The sequence below is a fragment of the Dendropsophus ebraccatus genome, chromosome 3 (genome assembly GCF_027789765.1).
Source record: "Dendropsophus ebraccatus isolate aDenEbr1 chromosome 3, aDenEbr1.pat, whole genome shotgun sequence".
NCBI classification, from domain to species: domain Eukaryota; kingdom Metazoa; phylum Chordata; class Amphibia; order Anura; family Hylidae; genus Dendropsophus; species Dendropsophus ebraccatus.
In genome coordinates this window covers 72,582,997-72,598,775 of record NC_091456.1, presented here as the reverse complement: position 1 = coordinate 72,598,775, position 15,779 = coordinate 72,582,997, and the positions used below count along the sequence as shown (strand labels likewise).

General features: G+C 46.1%; 1 protein-coding gene across 1 annotated transcript in view; it reads left to right on the top strand.

Moving 5' to 3' along the window:
- The window catches only part of IFT74 (intraflagellar transport 74), a 92,150-nt gene that overhangs the window by 6,492 nt on the left and 69,879 nt on the right, over window positions 1-15,779 (top strand). The window contains exons 3-8 of the mRNA XM_069961993.1: window positions 47-182; window positions 4,683-4,731; window positions 7,017-7,115; window positions 8,228-8,288; window positions 8,674-8,733; window positions 13,289-13,350. Of these exons, the coding sequence (XP_069818094.1) occupies window positions 47-182; window positions 4,683-4,731; window positions 7,017-7,115; window positions 8,228-8,288; window positions 8,674-8,733; window positions 13,289-13,350 (467 nt within the window). The remainder of the gene's footprint in view (window positions 1-46; window positions 183-4,682; window positions 4,732-7,016; window positions 7,116-8,227; window positions 8,289-8,673; window positions 8,734-13,288; window positions 13,351-15,779) is intronic.

Sequence of the window (15,779 nt, the reverse complement as noted above, 5' to 3'; positions counted from 1 at the left end):
GAAAATGTTTTCCCAGAAAGTAGTAATTCTTATTTTGTCCCCGCAGATGCCACCTGGTACTGCTAGACCTGGAACACGTGGTGGGCCTCCTGCTGCAGGCGGAGTACTCTCGGCTCAGATAAAAGTGGCTGACCGGCCTGTTACTCAGCAGGGCCTCAGTGGAATGAAAACTGGAATGAAAGGTAAAAAAACTCAGACATAGATAAATTAGGTTAGTTGCAGGGCCGTATTTGCCACTAGGCACCCGTGGTCCGGTGCCTAGGGCGGCGCCCTGCGGGGGGGCGGCACCTGCAGGGATCAAAATATATTTTTTTAAATAAAAATTTTTTTTTAACCCCCGCCGCCCTAGGTACCGGACCACGGGTGCCTAGTCCGCGCCCGGGGGTGGGGGTGCGCCGCCGCCGTTGTGCAGCCCCCCCGGCACACGCTGCTTCTATCTCAGGCCGGCAGCTCACCCCTGCAGCCCCGCGGTGCCCGAACTTCTTCCTGCTCGGCGCGATGACGTCACGAGCGCTGCAGCAGGAAGAAGTTCGGGCACCGCGGGGCTGCACGGGTGAGCTGCCGGCCTGAGATAGAAGCAGCGTGTGCCGGAAGAAGCTCACCCCGGACGCCCCGAAGCTGCTTTGGGGGGACCTGACTAGTCTGCCTCTGCCCCCGGCTGTTCTCTCTTCCCCCCACAGCTTCTCCCCCTGCCTGTGCCCCCCATCTGCTCCCCCTGCCTGTGCCCCCCATCTGCTCCCCCTGCCTGTGCCCCCCATCTGCTCCCCCTGCCTGTGCCCCCAGCTGCTCGGCTGCCCCCCAGCTGCTCCCTCTTCTCCCCTTGGCCCCCCAGCTTCTCCCTCTGCCCATCTTCTCCCCCTTCCACCCCAGCTTCTCCCCTGCCACCCCAGCTGCCCCATCCTCTCCCTGCCCCCCCACTGGCTCCCCCTGCCCCCCCAGATGCTCCCGCTGCCTCCCCAGATTCTCACCCTGCCCCTGCCACCCCCAGCTGCTCCCCCTTTCCGTCACCACAGCTGCTCCCCCTCTGTCACCCCAGCTTTTCCCCCCTGTCTCCCCCAGCTGCCTCCCTTCCCCATTCCCCCCCCCGCTGCCTCCCTTCCTCAGTCCCCCCCCCGCTGCCTCCCTTCCTCAGTCCCCCCCCCAGCTACCTCCCTTCCCCAGTACCCCCCCCAGCTGCCTCCCTTCCCCAGTACCCCCCCAGCTGCCTCTCTTCCCCAGCTGCCTCCCTTCCCCAGTCCCCCCCGCTGCCTCCCTTCCCCAGTCACCACCCCCCAGCTGCCTCCCTTCCCCAGTCACCCCCCCAGCTGCCTCCCTTCCCCAGTCACCCCCCCAGCTGCCTCCCTTCCTCAGCCCCCCCAGATGCCTCCCTTCCTCAGCCCCCCCCAGCTGCCTCCCTTCCCCAGTCACCCCCCAGCTGTCTCCCTTCCCCAGTCACCCCCCAGCTGCCTCCCTTCCCCAGTCACCCCCCCAGCTGCCTCCCTTCCTCAGCCCCCCCAGCTGCCTCCCTTCTTCAGCCCCCCCCAGCTGCCTCCCTTCCCCAGTCCCCCCCGCAGCTGCCTCCCTTCCTCAGCCCCCCCAGCTGCCTCCCTTCCCCAGTCCCCCCGCAGCTGCCTCCCTTCCTCAGCCGCCCCCCCAGCTGCCTCCCTTCCTTAGTCCCCCCCCAGCTGCCTCCCTTCCCCAGTCCCCCCCCAGCTGCCTCCCTTCCTCAGTCCCCCCCCAGCTGCCTCCCTTCCCCAGTCACCCCCAGCTGCCTCCCTTCCCCAGTCACCCCCAGCTGCCTCCCTTCCCCAGTCACCCCCAGCTGCCTCCCTTCCCCAGTCACCCCCAGCTGCCTCCCTTCCCCCGTCACCCCCAGCTGCCCGCCTGCAGACAAGTTGTGGTCGGAGAAGTCTTCATGATGGCTGCCAGATGGAGAAGAAAGCAAAAAGTTAGCGACGGTAATAGGAGAAGACGTCACCTGTGAGTCATTAGTAACTGCACTGTAAACACTTCTATAGTGTGCAGAGCCTGTGTACCATTGGGGTCTAAATGGGTCAGTGTATGGTTTGCGGTAGTGTACTGACACAGCCCCGCGGACACTACAGTACACTAGCGCAAACTTTTAAACTAGGACTCAACTACAAGAGCTACAGGCACTACAACTCCCAGCATATGCTGAGGGCTGCAGACTGTCAGTACATGCTGGGAGTTGTAGTGCCTGCAGCTGTTGTAGTTGGGCCCTAGGTGGCATATAAGAATACATAGATCTGTGGGGGCTCAGTGCAAGGAAGTGACCCTAGAACAGCACTAATAGGGGGGGGGGTAGATGCTTTGTTCTATCCCCTATTAGTGCTGTTCTAGGGTCACTTCCTTGCACTGAGCCCCCACAGATCTATGAATACTTATATGCCACAAAGCATCCAGTGTATAGGACCCAACTACAACAGCTTCAGGCACTACAACTCCCAGCATGTACTGACAGTCTGCAGCCCTTAGCATATGCTGGGAGTTGTAGTGCCTGCAGCTGTTGTAGTTGGGTCCTATACACTGGATGCTTTGTGGGAGATCAGAATACAGAGATCTGTGGGGGCTCAGTGTAGGGAAGTGACCTCAGAACATCACTAATAGGGGATAGGGGGAGATATTTTTGTTCTGTCCCCTATTAGTGCTGTTCTGGGGTCACTTCCCTGCACTGAGCCCCCACAGTTCTATGTATTCTGATCTCCCACAAAGAATCCAGTGTATAATGCACCTAGGACCCAACTACAACAGCTGCAGGAACTACAACTCCCAGCATGTACTGACAGTCTGCTGCCCTCAGGATATGCTGGGAGTTGTAGTACAGCGTAGACAGATGTATTGCTGGACATTAAGGGCTGATGGTTGTCACCCACAGATTGCAGCCACCAGGAGTCTCTGCACACAGTGATTTATTAAAGGGTGGTCCACTGAGAAACTACAACTCCCAGCATAGCCTGAGAGCTGTATAAATGTAGGGATTTGTCACAGATACAGATGAATTCAGGAAAGGACGGGGTCAGCATGTCGTGTCTCACTGGTTGTATATTGGTGGGCCACAGGTCCCCCAGTCCCACACTGGACAGAAGCGGCCCCCGAACTAAGACGTCCCCGGCCTCCTCCCTTCCTCCATCACGTCTGTTTGATAAGAATAGCGGGCATCAAGCAGAGCGGCACCCAAGTGCCAGGGTATATACCATGCATGTAACTGGGGGGGGGGGCCCTTGGCAAGCAAGGTGCCTAGGGCAGCATGAACTCTAAATACAGGCCTGGTTAGTTGTAGTGATATTTGTAGGTGATAAGCAGCACCATTGTCACCCTTGACAGGACCCGATTGTCACATATTGCTGGGCTCTTGCCACAGTTTCAGCACTTCATCTGAACTGATTAACCATTTCCACCCCTCACACTCCCATCCTGACAGTTCACCTTTATATGCTACAGTCAGTACAACTGCAAATCTACCTTTGTTCCCTATTGGTGCTCTGCAAGGCGATTGTATAGTGCCGTTGGTAGCCACAGCAACTGGAGATCTCTGATGTCCTGGCTATACAAGCCATTCAGGCTCTGCCCTGCGGCAGACACTGATCTGCTATGATTGTCCGTGTAACACTGACAGCCATAATACTCTACAGTAGAGATCTGTACTGCAGTGTATTATACCAGCCAGCAGCACATGGCACAGCCAAGTCCCCTAGTGGGACAGTCAAAACAATATGAAAAATACACAAGAAAAAGAAAATTAAACACACAATCCCCCATGACCCACCCAAAATAAATAACCAAAAGGTGCATAAATCCATACATCACTCACCCTGCTACTATGTAGAGGCGAATGGTGCTGAGCAGAAACAAATTGATACAGACATAAATTGATACATTGATACATTTTAGAGATCGTCAACAGGTTTTCCTTCCCTGGAGGAATATCTGGCTATTCCCGTGTTTTAAGACTCGCAACTGAAGCTCCAAGGACCCTCTTTTTGCATATTTAAATTTATAGGGGCAATGTATCAATGGAGACTCTTGAGTGAGTACTTCATTGGATTTTTTTCACTGATCTCCCTGAGCGCAGTGATTGCTGTGTTTTACAAGTAAGTATAGCTTTGTTTTACAGCCTGATAACGAAAAAATAATAATAATGTAAATTGCACATATGATCAGTTGGACTGATTGCCTATGTAAGTCCAACTTACATATGGAGCCCAACTGATATCACAATATTGTTTCTATTTTTGTTTGTATCTTTTTTTTTCTGTAAAGGAGAAGTCCGGCTAAACTTTTTATTAAAGTATTGTATTGCCCCCCAAAATTTATACAAGTCACCAATATACACCTATTATGGGAAATGCACATAAAGTGCTATTTTCCCTGCACTTACTACTGCATCAAGCAGCCACAGCCCACACAGCTCTGGGAGTTGGGTCGTGACATCACCATTTTATCCAAGAAGTGAAGCCTTGATGCAGTAGTAAGTGCAGGGAAAAAAGCACTTTATAAGCATTTCCTGTAATAAGTGTATAGTGCTGATTAAAATAACTTTTTTTGGGGGGGGGCAATACAATACCTTAATAAATTTTTCAGCTGGACTTCTCCTTTAATCATATTATGCTGTAATAGGAAATGCTTAAAGACAAATTGTCGTATTGCAAGGTTTACAAGAATATTTTACCTTACTTTTTTAGGTCCCCAAAGGCAGATTATGGACAAATCTTACTTTCTTGGGCTCATTAGGTATGTTAATATTTCTTTAATCATTTAATGTGTCTGTATGTATATACACTGCACAGTACCACTTCCCTCAGTGTGTGTGTATGTATACACTGCACAGTACCACTTTCCATATACATTGCCACAGGGGCTATATGTCATCGGCTGCCGGGGGCTATATATATATATATATATAGTAGATCATTGCCGGTAAAATGGCAGCTGGCTGAGGGAACACACCGGCAGCAGGGGGGTATATGGTTGTCAAGTTGCAAGTTTCCATGTTGAACGTTTTCAAACTAAGAAAAGAAAGAATCTAAAGGAGGATGCTGCCGTGGCCTCTGCACACAGTAAGTCCCATTTAACATAACATTAATTTTACATGTTTTAAAATGTTGGCGACCAAATATTCTATTTGGCGCCTAAATTTTTCAGGTTAGGAGCCAATGGCTCCTAGGTAAATTTTTTAGTCTGGAGCCCTGTAATATATTAAGGATTGCAGGGGTATTAGGACTTGTAATCACAAATGTATTTGGAGTCTGTGGATGACAGGGCTATGCAATAATCTCCTGTTTGTAATCCATCCTGATAATTTGAAATGCAGCATGTTCCATCAGATGCCTTATTTTAGTCTTAATTGAGACTTTTTACATTCCCTTACTTTCAATGGTTGATATAACAGCAAACTGTTATGCACATAAGGGTGATTTCACACATGCCCTTTTAAAGCATACCTGTCATTTCAGGTAAACTTTCAGGATAAACTGTGGTGTGTAGATGAGGAGTAGCACCATTTTACAGTATAAACCCACACACCGTATACACAGCGTATTTACTGCTGCGATACGCAGCAAATACGCAACAAAAACGCAACAAAAACGAAGCAGATTAGATCTAAATAACTGAACACAGCATCAAATCTTCACCATCAAACTGCTGCGTATTTGCTGCGTTTTTGCTGCGTTTTTGTTGCGTATTTGCTGCGTATACGGTGTGTGGGTTTATACCCTAAGGGTGCGTTCACACCTACAGGATCTGCAGCTGATTTTCTGCAGCAGATTTCAGTTAAATAACTGAACACAGCATCAAATCTGATGTTGTGTTCAGTTATTTAACTGAAATCTGCTGCAGAAAATCAGCTGCAGATCCTGTAGGTGTGAACGCACCATTAAGGGTATATTCACACGAACGGGCTCGCAGCGAGATCCTCGCTGCGAGCCCGGCAGGTCCTGGCAGTTCCCATACACTACATACACTACATCAGTGTGTTGCCCAGCTGCAGCCACTGATTGGCCGGACGGGAGAGCAGGACGCCGGACCCGTGCAGCAAGGACAGGTAAAGTATGCTTACAGCGGGGGAGCCGTGAGGGAGCAGAAGGGGTTAAGGGCGGCAGAATTACATACTCGCTGTGGTCGTTTAGACCGCAGCGAGTATGTAGTGTATGGGAACTGCCAGGACCTGCCGGGCTCGCAGCGAGAATCTCGCTGCGGGCCCGTTCGTGTGAATATACCCTTAGAAACAAAGAAGATTAGCAGCAGAAAAAGACGTCATGGACCATTTAATCTGCCCTTATAATATTAACTTCTTATTTCAATCTTAGGATAGATATATGTTTATCCCAGGCATGTTTACATTTACTCATTGTGGATTTACCTTCCATTTCCGCTGGAAGGTTGTTCCAAGCATCTACTACTACTAATTTCTAATGTGTGGCTGTATACAGTAACTACACACACAGTAGAGAAGCAAAAGCAGCTTGAGGGTACAAACCCACACACCGTATACACAGCAGATACGCAGCAAAAACGCAGCAGATTTGAAGCAGATTTGGTGGTGCAGATTTGATGCTGTGTTCAGTTATTTAGATCTAATCTGCTGCGTGTTTGTTGCGTGTTTGTTGCGTATTTGCTGCGTATTTGCTGCGTATCGCAGCATTAAATAAGCTGCGTATACGGTGTGTGGGTTTGTACCCTGAAGGACAGTATAGAGCAATACTGATCACTATAGGCTGTGCTTAAAGCCCTGGCTTATAGGGCTTTTAGAGGGAATTAAGAGGTTAGGGGAGAGGTAGGCTAATAAAGGGAGAAACAAGCATTTTCCTCTGACATAAAATATAACAAAGTTTTTTTTTTTGTTTTGTTTTTTATTCTTTTATACTAAGCTTTATGCGAAGTTTGTTGAATTTAACAGTAGTCGTTTTAAGTCAAGACAAGGCATAGATTACCAAAAAAAAAATTATTTTAATTTAAAACTAAACAAATATTTGTTATTTACTTGTATAGCTAATATTAATTTCTTTTATCTTCAGGGGCAAAATCAATGAACTTACAGCAGAAATTACAAAACTTACTAAAGAGATTGATACATATAATCAGGAAAACTCTCTGTATCTGTCCTATGAGAAAAGGCAAGTCATGTCTTATGCTGTTGCTTTGTAGAGAATGCTTAAAACATCCTTAAAGGGGTATTCCCCTCAAGTAATATACATGCTGAATTATTCCCCCTCCTGGAGAATAACAATTTGTTCAATACTTTTTATTACCTTTTCAGTCTCTTTTCCACAGTTCTGAGCTGGCTGCTTTCTGCTGAAGACACAAAAAACTGTGTGTGATCTGATCTTTCTGTCTCTCCCACCTCCCCCTTTCTTTCGAGGCAGCTCATATAAACAGTGTCCTTGACTGGCTGTTTTTTTGCACTATTTGATGCTAGGACCGTACTGTGATTAATCCTCCCTGTATTACAGAGTGCAGAAACAGATGGCCAGGGAGGTTAATTACATGTGCGTTAATGATTTGAAGCAGCATATTTGCACTGTTTAGGCAAGCAACAAATAGGAGAAATCCTGCCAGGGGGACAGGGAGGAAGAAAGGAGAGGTTTTGCAGGACTAGGGCACAGACGCTCTAGGCCATGCTATATAGACTCGGCTGCTGCAGATTAAAAGATTGTATTTTATCCTAACCAAGGTACCTGCGTATTTTAAAAGACACAACGGGGAAGGACTTAGGCTCCGTTCACACTTAGTAAAACTGGCGGAATTCTCTGTTGCGGAATCCCTCCAGCCTCCATGTCATAATGACAGTCTATGAGAGGTTTGCGCGCCTCCTCTCTCCACGCTAAAGAATGTTCATTCTTCAGCGCAAAGAGATGCGGAGAGAGGAGGCACGCGAGCCTCCCCTAGACTGTCATTATGACATGGAGGCTGGAGGGATTCCACAGCGGAGAATTCCGCCAGTTTTACTCTGTGTGAATGGAGCCTTACTCTTATGAAACGGACAGTATCAGCGGTTTGGGGGTGGGTGGGTTGTTAGAATCATTATCTTACCAGAAATCTGTTGCGATACGTGTAAATGGAACCTAAAATAAGACCTGTCACTTCATGAATCGCTGGAAACCAGGAAATTGTGCTGTTATGTCAGGAAATCATAGGCTGAATGTTAAACCCACCTGCAGTGAATTTCTGCTCTATTTTATATGTAATGTAGAAAAAATTTAAATAATTTGTTCTCATTTTTCCACAGAGCCGAAGTGCTTGCTCATGAAATTAAGGAACAACAAGGACAGCTTGCTGACTACAACATGGTACATGTTACACTTTACCCTGTAATCCTAGTGGATTTATCAGAAATCATGTAAAAAATCTACACCAGTTCAGAGCAGCCCCAGATTCACAGAATTTAGTGAGAGACATGCACCTCTCAGTAAATCTGGCATGGGGCAGCGCTTTATGTTAGACTGTCTTGATAGATGCCCCCCTATTGTTGCGCTTAGAAATATGTTGTCCACAACAAATCGGAAACTATTCAACAGACAGCCTGGGATCCTTATGTTCTTCTTAGGTACATAACCATATGGGACAACCCTTTTTCTATACTAAGGGCAATTGTGTAAGCCTCACTGGTTGAGAAGAAAACAGTAAAGAAAGCGTACCTTATTGGCTATAATAGATCTTTTGTTTATTTTTCAGTTGGTAGACAAGCTGAATACTAACACAGACATGGAAGAAGTACTAAATGACTATAACATGGTAAGTGTCACCACTTTACTAAAGGAACAGAGATCCCAATAACACAATTACACATGTCATTAACATCTATTAAAGGACAACTCCCATGAAAAACTTTTTCCCAGTAATTGAAGTACATTACAAAGTTATATAACTGTGTAATATGCTTCAATCACCTATCTGCCTCCCTTCCCTGTCTTTTCCCCCCTCAACCCCCCACCAGGAAGTGTAGGAAACTCACACATACTTAATTACTGTTGTAACCAGGCTCTTCTCTGAGCTCCTTCTTGTGACCATGAGTCATCAGCAGGAGGGCTGGTCTAGCTCCTGTTACATCAGCCTTCCCCTCCCCTACCTTGTCAGGTGACTCTGCTTGCTCAGCTCCGATTGGCTGAGCAACTGCAAGCCATCTGAGTCATGTCACTTGCTTATGTTCCCTCAGGACTGACTCCCAGCACATAGCCAGCTACAGGACCCCACTTCCTGCTGCCGAGTGGACTCAGTGAGTGAAGGAGTCATGTCACTTGCTTATCTTCCCTCCTGACTGACTCCTGGCAGATGAGCTACACAGACCCCAGTCTTATCTCTCCCCTGCTGCCCTGACCTAATTAGGGATGGCCATCCTGCAAAGTGAAATTATGTGTGTGCAGCTTTTGTGCAGGGGCTGACAACCTGTGTGATTATATGGCAGCCTGACTGAAGAGAGAGAGAGGGGGTCATGTTTAGTGTATGATGGGAGTTGAAGTGAATGGAGGGGCAGGCACTTGCAATGTCACAGCAGCCAAAGTGCATCATGGGAAGGTGAAACCAAGAAGAAATGAAGACCAAGAATGGAAATCAGGGGTGTGCAGGCGGTGGGAAATTCAAACAGTAGCCGCTCAGGAGGGATGATAAGTATATAAACTATGTTTCTGATTGTTGAGAGATGGAGAGAGGAGGGGGGCCACAGTAATTGCCAGAGGGGGGATAGGAGCTTCGCTGAGACGCTGAATGAATGAGGTTAACCCCTCAGCAGCCAGCAGTACAGCAACGGCGCTTTGGTTTATGTGCTGGCTGTATAATCATTCATTCAGCATGAGCTGCCGGTATGAGAGGCCAGTGCTTGATCACACATATAGCGGGGATAGGGAGCCACCGTATCTCAGTTACACAGTCCAGGCCCCGTCCCCTATGATGATGCAGTGTCAGGGGGCTGTGAATGATGCCCATAGAGGCGTAATTACAGCGATACCCCGCCCCCAAGGCCGTGACTACTTGCACTGAACTAACGCCCACATGACTACCTTCCTGGAATTTGCATACGGCGAGGACAAGATCAAAGTATGATTTTGGGGTGTGTGGGGCAGGGGCAGCTGCTATAGATACATGTATGGAAAGTGTGTTAGGGGGTGTATTAGCACATATTATTGCCTTTATATTGATTTTTTAGGTGATTGGTTACCTTTAAAAGGCCATAGCACTTAAATTTTTCCAACTAGAAACCCACATGAGCCCTTATTTTTTGCGTCACTAATTGTACTTTGCAATGACAGGCTGAATTTTTTCATAAAGTACAGTGGAAAACCAGAAAAAAAATAAATGTGTGGTGAAATTGAACAATTTTTTTGTTTATTTGGGGGGTATTTGTTTTTACGCCATTCACCCTGGGGTAAAACTGACTTGTTATATGTGTTCCTCAAGTCGTTACGATTAAAACGATATACTGTAGAACATGTATAACTTTTATTGTATCTGATGGCCTGTAAAAAATTCAAACCATTGTTAACAAATATATGTTCCTTAAAATCGCTTTGGTCTATGGGGCTGTGTGAGGTGTCATTTTTTGCGCCATGATGTTTACTTTCTATCGGTACCTTGATTGCGCATATGCGACTTTTTGATCGCTTTTTATTACAATTTTTCTGGATTTGATGCAACCAAAATTGCGCAATTTTGCACTTTGGGATTTTTGGGCGATTACGCAGTTTACCGTGCGAGATCAGGAATGTGATTAATTAATAGTTTGGGCGATTACGCACGCGGCGATAGCAAACATGTTTGTTTATTTATTTATTTTTATTTATAACCTGGGAAAAGGGGGGTGATTCAGACTTTTATTAGGGGAGGGGACTTTTTATTGACAACAACACTTTTTAAAATTTTCTTTACACTTATACTAGAAGCCCCCTGGGGGACTTCTAGTATATACACTCAGATCTCTCATTGAGATCTTTGCTGTATACTTATACAGCAAAGATCAATGAGATCGGCACTCGTTTGCTTTCGGCTGCTGCAGTCACAGAGATCGCTCCTCTAGGACAACGTCCCGGGGGAGCGATCTCCACCACTAGACACCAGGGAACGGCTGCATCCGGTAATTGGATGCAGCTGTCAACTTTGACAGCTGCATCCGATTACCTTATTAGCGGGCACGGTGATCGGACCGTGCCCGCTTATATCCGCGGCCCCGGGTTACACCCGGGATCGCGGCGGTTCAGAGCGGGGTCGCCGCGCGGCCTCGTTCTGAACGCCCTTAACGACAACAGGGCGTAAATAAACGCCCTTTGTCGTTAAGGGGTTAAAGCAACTCTGTACCCACAATCTGACCCCCCTTCCCAAGCCACTTGTACCTTCAGATAGCTGCTTTTAATCCAAGATCTGTCCTGGGGTCTGTTCGGCAGGTAATGCAGTTATTGTCCTAAAAAACAACTTTTAAACTTGCAGCCCCTGCCAAACTGTAGTATCTGTGCCCTAACTTTGCACCACCCCTCCGTCCCTCCTCACTGGAATTAGAAATCCCACTGGAACATTTTCTCCATGCTGAACATTGCACAGGTGCTTAACCCTTTAAGGACGGGGACAGTTTTCGTTTTTGCGTTTTCGGTTTTTCCTCCTTGTGTTTAAAAGGCCATAGCACTTGCATTTTTCCACCTAGAAACCCACATGAGCCCTTATTTTTTGCGTCACTAATTGTACTTTGCAATGACAGGCTGAATTTTTGCGTAAAGTACACTGCATGAGATCGGCACTCGTTTGCTTTCGGCTGCTGCATCCGGAAACAAACAAGTGCCGAGTCGGGGACGGCGCCATCTTGGAAAGGTCCCCGGCCGGCAGCAGGTACGGAGCTCGCTCCGATCTCACCCACTAGACACCAGGGATAAGCTGCGTCCGGTAATCGGATGCAGCTGTCATGTTTGACAGCTGCATCTGATTACTGTATTAGCGGGCACGGCAATTGGACCGTGCCCGCTAATACCCGCACCTGGAACCGCTGCGGTTCATAGCGGGGTCGCCGCGCGGCCCTGCTCTGAACACCTCTGACGGGTGCCTGACGTACAGGTACGTCATGCGTCCTTAAGAGGTTAAAGGGGTTGGCCACTTTATAGTAAAATATACACTGTATACACTGACAGCCGCTCCCTGTGTACCTCACAGAGCTAATATCAGACTCCCCTCCTCCAGGCTGGGCTGCCCTGCTCTGTGGTGTTTTGGTCCATAAGAAGCATGGAGAAGCATGTGACCAAGCCCCGCCCCCAGTGTCCACCACTGAGCCTGTATATGTCTATAGAGGACACAGTGGACAGGGCATGTCACATGCTCCTCCATGTCAGCCATTTTATGGACAGAAACACCACAGAGCAGGACAGCACAGCCTGGATGAGGGGAGTCTGATTTTAGCTCTATGAGGTACAGAGGGAGCTGCTGTCAGTATATACATTGAGTACACCTACTAATACTTTGTACTGACCTATTTTACTATAAAGTGGCCAACCCCTTTAACGATCCAGCACATGTGCCGGGCTGACAGAGGTGGAGAATAGGAGGCAATCTGCCTGGAGAATTCCTAATGATTAGGAGGGTGGGGAGGAGGGACGGAGGGGTGGTGCAAAGTTAGGGCACAGATACTCTCGTTTGGCACGGGCTGCAGGTTTAAAAGTTGTTTTTTAGTACAATAACTGCATCACCTGCCAAACGGACCCCAGGACAGATTTTAGATTAAAAGCAGCTATCCGAAAGTACAAGTGGTTTTGGGGGGGGGGGGGGGGTGTCAGATTGCAGGTACAGAGTCGCTTTAAACTTTGGTTCCCTCTAGTGGCCCCACCTTGTGCTCTTCTAGCTATTTCACAAGTGGTGGCTGCTCATCCCAGTTTAAACTACGTTCGCATATGTGTAAAAGGTCAGGCTAATCACTATTATCTGTATTGATGAATGAGAGAGGGTATCCATAGCACTGGTGTTTGCAAAGAAGCCAGTAGTACTGCAGTTACATATTCAGATCTTGTTATGTAAACACATTTTCATTGGGTAACAGTGTCCTTTTGACATCTGCTGTTGTTACATGTGCCCACGTACATCCTCTCCAGGCATGATTGACAGTGATGCAGGTATACATCATTAGGAGCTAACTCTAACACATGTGCAATGAAGCAAGGTTTCATTTTTGTCGCATGTTGGGTATCACTCTTCAGTTTGTTGCATCAGATAGCAGATGTCGATGTAGATGTTACTTATTCTTCACAGGAATGTTTACATTACTTTGTTAAAAATCATGAAAATAGTTTAAGATTTCTCATGGGGGCTATTTTCTTTTTTATAGCTAAAAGCACAGAATGATCGGGAGGCCCAGGGCATAGACGTTATCTTTACAGAGAGGCAAACGTAAGTAGTTGTTCTTTTTTGGCTTTAGTTTAAAATAAAATGCAGAATTAGGCTATGTTTCCACACAGTATTTTTGGTCAGTATTGTGAACCAAAACCAGAACTGGATTGAGTGTTTTACTATTTTTGTTAACAGTAAAAAAGAAAATTGCTAATAGGTGTAATTACAATGGCCCTTTTTTTGACTTTTATAGCTTTTCTATTTTTTCAGGTACGGGACAGTATGGGGTTTTGGGTATCATTTTTTGTGCCACAATCTCTAGATTTTATTAATACCATATTTATGTAGATGAGACATAATTGATCAATTTTTATTCATTTTATTTTAAATAAAATATAATAAAAATAATCGTTCCTGGCGTTTTTACCGCTTTTTGTTTACAGCGTTTATCTTGTACGAAAAATATTAATTTATTTTAATAGATCAGACGATTACGCACGCTACAGTATATAATATGTATATTTATTTATTTTTATGTTTTATTTATAAAAAAGGGGTGTTGTAACCTTATTGGGGGAGTGCAGCTCCTCTCAGTAATGTAAGTTCTGTGATCGCGGCACTGCAGTGGTTAATGGCGGGCCGCGGCTCCCCGTTATTAACAGTGAGGATCTGGCTGCATATAGCAGCCGATCACCACGTGCTCTGAAGTGAGTTTAGCTCCTGAGCTCACTTCAAAATGCCGCCGGACTCCATGACGTACAGGTACAGCATAGGTCCTTAAGTGACAGGATTCCATGAATCACCTGTATGTCATGGGTCCTTAAAGCGTTAAGGAATACCACTATCAAAGTCAAAGTAGGGTTGTACTGTTTAAAAAGTGATCATTTTACATTTACATTTTACAGGAGCCATTTGTTAGGAGGGATATCTGGCTAGTCCTGTGTTTTGAGACTCGAAACTGAGGCTCTGCGGACCTTTTTTGCATATTGATGTTTCCCAGGGAGCAATGCACCTAGGATTTCACTGTATTGAGCGCTTTAACCAGCAGCCAAAAGTGTATTCTTTTACTGGTCTCCCTGAGATCAGCGACCTGTTTGCCGTATGGCTTTACTAGGCATTGCTCCCACATACCCACACTGATGAGTGGCAACACTCCGAAACAGCTGCTTGTGGATGGATACCTGGCTTTAGTATTTCCCTGGTTGTATCGTCAAACTCGTAACTGAGTTGAATATTTACTGAAGGGGCGACTTAAGATGGTGGTTATTCTGGTCTCCATACAAGAGCCATCCTTTTGCTAGGTCCTTCCCAATAGGGATATATGGCCAGTCCCGTGTTTTGAGACTTAACACTGGGGCTTTGCTGACCTTTTTGCATTTTGACATCAAAGTTAAGGGATGGTAGTACTGTTTTAAAAGTAATCATTTTAAAACTACGTTCATGCATGGATGCCGAAGGCAGCAGCGAAAAAAGATGATGTGATAAGTCGTGTTAGTAAAAAAAAAAAAAAAAGATTAGTTTAGTAGGCTAAACATACATATACCACTACCCTCAGACTGTGTGGGGGCCACTTTTTGGCACAGTAAATCTTAGTTTTTTTGCTTTGATCTTGGATTAGGAGATGCTCAATGTAACAATGGGATAATAAATGCTGCATCACACAGATTATTTCCTATATGAAAGATTTGTATTTTATTATATTTGTCTGATTAGTGACTATAACTAATATTCATGCATTATATTAATAATTGTAAAGTTTCCTGTGAATTGGAGACTTTATCTGGCTTCAAATTCTAAATGTTTCTGAAATAAATGGTTTTGTTTAATTTTTACTGGAAAAACCCAGTGATAATACATGTCTGTTGCATAGTGCTTGTATATGTGCTATTGTATAGTAAGGTTTCTATAGCCTGCAGTGTCTGGAGCTCAGAGCTGGCGTAGATATCACTGCCAATTTTTTTGGCCTGAAAAATGTTAACTGTTGCGCATTCAGAGGCCACACTCCCTCTGCATGCAGCTGCTCCCTCCGTTACGCCTCTTTCCTGCCCCACTGGAGCAGAGGGATAAGATGCAAACAAAATATTTGCAAAACAAATGTTTATGAATATATTTATTTGCATCTGGGCCCTCTATGCCAGAAAATGGTGTCTACAACACAACTGAAATGCCTGCTATAGTGTTCCTACACAAAGGTTTCCATTGTAGCTGGTGCAAATAGCTGTTAGAGATGACTCCTGTTAACTTTTATAAAGACAGACTACATGATTTCCATAATGTGGTCAGTGCAGTATATTTAAAAGCAAAAGGAATCCTGATTTAGTTTTGTTTTTTTGCATTAGAAAGTGCAGTAGTTTTGCAGCCCTAAAGGGGTAGTGCGGCGGTAAAAAATTATTCACAGAATAACACACATTACAAAGTTATACAACTTTGTAATGTATGTTATGTCTGTGAACGGCCCCCTTCCCCTTGTCCCACCACCCCCACCCGTG